Raw genomic sequence first — 3726 nt, forward strand, 5'->3', positions numbered from 1 at the left:
ATTGCCAACAATCACTGGATCATAGAAAAAGCAAGAGAATTCCAGAAAAACATCTACTTCTGCTACTATGCTAAGCCTTTGACTGTGTAGATCACAACACACTGTAGAAAATTCTTCAAGAGATGGGAGGGAATACCATACCACCTGACCTGCCTCCTGAGAAACCTGTATGCAGGTCAAGAAGCAACAGTTAAAACCAGACATGGAACAATGGACTGGTTCCAAATTGGAAAAGGAGTATGTCAAGGCTGTATATTGTCACCCTGCTTATTTAACTTCTATGCAGAGTACATCATGTGAAATGCCGGGCTGGATTCCACAAGCTGGAATCAAGACTGCCGGGAGAATTATCAATAATTTCAGATATGCAGATGACATCACACTTACGGCAGAAAGTGAAGAGGAACTAAAGAGCCTCTTGATGAAAGTGAAAGGACTGAAAAAGCTGGCTTAAAACTCAACATTCAGAAAACTAAGATCATGTCATCTGGTCCCATCACTTCCTGGCAAATATAGAAGGAAACAATGTAAACAGTGACAGACTTTATTTTTCTGGGCTCCAAAATCACTGCGGATGGTGACTGCAGCCATGAAATTAAAAGACACTTGCTCCTTGGAAGAAAAGCTATGACCAACCCAGACAGCATATTAAAAAGCAGAGACATTACTCTGCCAACAAAGATCAATCTAGTGAAAGCTATGGTTTTTCCAGTCGTTATGTATGGATGTAAGAGTGGACCATAAAGAACGCTGAGTATTGAAGAAGTGATGCTTTTAAACTATGGTGTTGGAGAAGACTCTTGAGAGTCCTTTGGACTGCAAGGAGACAAAACCAGTCAATCCTAAAGGAAATCAGTCCTGAATATTCATTGGAAGGACTGATGCTGAAGCTCTAATACTTTGGCCACCTAATGCAAAGAGCTGACTCATTAGAAAAGACTGATGCTGGGAAAGACTGAAATCAGGAGAAGAGGATGACAGAGGACAAGATGGTTGGATGGCATCTCCGACTCAATGAGTTTGAGTAAGCTCCGGGAGATGGTGAAGGACAGAGAAGTCTGGCATGCTGCAGTCCATGGGGTCACAAAGAGTCGGACATGACTAACCAACTAAACAACGACAAAATACAGACTTACACATAGAAACTTTTTTCAAAACTGAAAGACTGAAGCCAACAGTGAAAATTTCCAAGGCTGTAAACATGAGCTTTCTAAAATCATTTTTAACTAAAAGCGGACAGTTGTTATAAAAAAAAAAAAATTTTTTTGGTTTTACGTGTGTCTAATCGTAACACCTTAAATAGGCATTGGGTCTAATCAGCTACTATGAAAGAACTGTTTAGCCAATTCATTCTACCTATGAGCAATACCTGCTAAAAACAGGAATATATATTATTATATTTATGCTTTCAAGTTACATACAGTTCTACACATTACTCCGGAACTTACAATATGATCACTGTGAGAACACTTCTTCCAAGATTTCTTAGATGTGTCAATGGGTGGAAGACGGCATGGCTCGTCAAGGACAGACACCCACTCAAAGTACCTTGATCACCACTTTCCCTGGGCTGGCATAAATGTTCTACGTTCTCTCGGCTATGACTGTTCCTTCCCACCTTGACCTTTGCCATATCCTCACCCTGTATAGGAACTCTGTTCTGCTTCCTATCAGAACGCAGGAGCCAGTTCTGTTTCTTCCAGACCCAGGGCTTCAACAAAGGCCTACTTATTTTTAGGTGTTCGCTGTGAAAAGACCGGGTCTCGAGAAGATACATGGCGATAGAGGTTTAGAGCCCACGAGGGTTCCGGGAAGACTCAAAAAAGCCAGCCTAACGCGGAGGTTCCCGTGACCGCCAGTGGACACAGAAGGGCCTCAGCGTCCATGGGCCCCGTCCAGGAGAGGTGCTGGCGGGAAGGGGGCCGATGCCGGGACCGCGGCCGACTTCTCGGCAAGCACGGCCGACAGCGGCTCCCGGGCGCTTCCCTGCCACCGCCAAGGAAATGCCCGCGGGCGTGGCGGTTGCCCCCTCGACGGCCGAGCGCCCTGCCGCTGGCGGAGGGCAGACGAGGAGGGACGGGACTCACCCTGCGTCTCCGGCCTGGGCCCCGAGGGCGACGGCGGCGGCTCCTGGTGCTGCAGCGGGGAGGTGGAGGCCGAGGCCGAGGCCGACGTGATGAGGAGCCTCTGGAAGCGGTTGGGCGGGCGGCAGGGCACCTCCAGGCCGGCCGCCAGCTTGGCCTTGTTGGCGCTGGTGAGCCTTTTGAGGTGCACGAGCAGCTGCGGCTGGTCGCGGCGGAAGTGCGGGCTGTGGAAGTGGTGGAGCGGCCCGTCGCCCGCCGGCCCGCCGCCCCCCGGCCCCGGCCCGGGCCCCGCCGCGCCCGGCCCGCCCAGCACCACCTTGCGGAAGCCGTAGAGGTTGAGCTGGCGGATGAAGCTGGTGAAGTTGGTGGTTTTGAAGAGCTCGGGCTCGGCCCCGGCGCCCCCGACGCCGGCGACCCCGCCGCCGCCGCCGGCCCCGCCGCCCCCGCCGCCGCCGCCGCCGCCGCCGCCGCCCCCGGCCCCCGCCCCGGGCGGGCTGAGCAGCTCGGCCTCGAAGAGCGGCTGGTCGATGAGCAGCCCCTCACCGCGGCCGTCCCAGCGGATCGAGCGGTACCGGGGGCTGTTCACCAGCCGCCACAGCTTTGCGGGGAAGTTGTTGGGGTTGATGGGGGTGGAGAGCAGCGCCTCCTCCATCGCCCCGCCCGGGCCCTGGGCCTCGCCCCACCGAGCCTGGCTCTCCCACCCCGTTCTCGATCTCCCCCCGCCCCCCGCCGCGGCCTTCGCTCCGCCCTGCCCCCTCCAACCAGCGCCCCGCCGCCGCGGACCCGGGGACCGTTGGCGCACGAGCCCCGCGCGGCGCCCGCCGGCGCGACCAATGGGACCTCGAGTTGCCGCTGCGCGGCCGCTCGCGGCGCGAGCCGACCCGCCCCTTGCGCCCCGGCCACGTGCACCGCGGAGAAGGCGTGCTGGCTCGGCGGCCTCCAGAGGGAGCCGGAGGCTCTGGGGCCCGGGGCCCGCGGGCTGGTGTCGCGTCCTGCAGAGAGATCCGCCTGGGTATCCGCGGTCGAATGCGGAGACCCGTGAACTTAACCGCAACTGGCGGCGGGCTGTGGGGCTTTAGAATTCAGGAAGTGCCAAGTGGGTGATAACAAATCCAGCCATTCTCAAGAACAAATTCTATGCTCTTATTAGTCCTAACAGTTGAAATTGCTTGTCTCTCCAAATAAAAATGCCGATGACGGTATATAGTACCCTGAGCGCACAAATTCACCTTTTAAAGAGTAGCATTTTATCTGTTCTGAAATATACTCTTTTCAACCAATGCTTTGCTCAAGACCATTTACCCAAGGTGGAAAGAAAACAGGGGCCTATGAGGAGGGAACCGGGCAAAGATAAGTATAATCCTGTGTGCCTAATCAACCAGCTGGTGAACTTTTAGACAAAGAGAAATAAAGCTCACATCAGATGGGACCAAATTCTATGGGATCCATAAGGATAGTAGCCTGTCTGATCAATAAATGACAATACAGCAGGAGCTGTGCTGATAAAAAAAGAGAGCGCCATTTTAAACATGGAAATAGCTGGGAGATAGGGGAGTAATGTTTCAGTCCTTTCTCAGGGTCAAAAGAAAAAAATGAGTGTTGTTTTCTTAGAAGTTAAAAATGAAGAAAAAGACCCAACAAA

General features: G+C 53.4%; 1 protein-coding gene across 2 annotated transcripts in view; it reads right to left on the reverse strand.

Annotated features, from left to right (window-relative positions):
- HSF5 (heat shock transcription factor 5) overlaps positions 1–2822 on the reverse strand; it is a 49344-nt gene extending 46522 nt beyond the window's left edge. For both annotated transcript variants that reach the window (XM_043902798.1, XM_043902799.1), the window contains exon 1: positions 2088–2822. In XM_043902798.1, the coding sequence (XP_043758733.1) occupies positions 2088–2736 (649 nt within the window). In that variant the 5' untranslated portion in view covers positions 2737–2822. The remainder of the gene's footprint in view (positions 1–2087) is intronic.
- Positions 2823–3726: the final 904 nt, after the last annotated feature.

Source organism: Cervus elaphus, chromosome 5, assembly GCF_910594005.1.
Source record: "Cervus elaphus chromosome 5, mCerEla1.1, whole genome shotgun sequence".
Classification (NCBI taxonomy): Eukaryota; Metazoa; Chordata; class Mammalia; order Artiodactyla; family Cervidae; genus Cervus; species Cervus elaphus.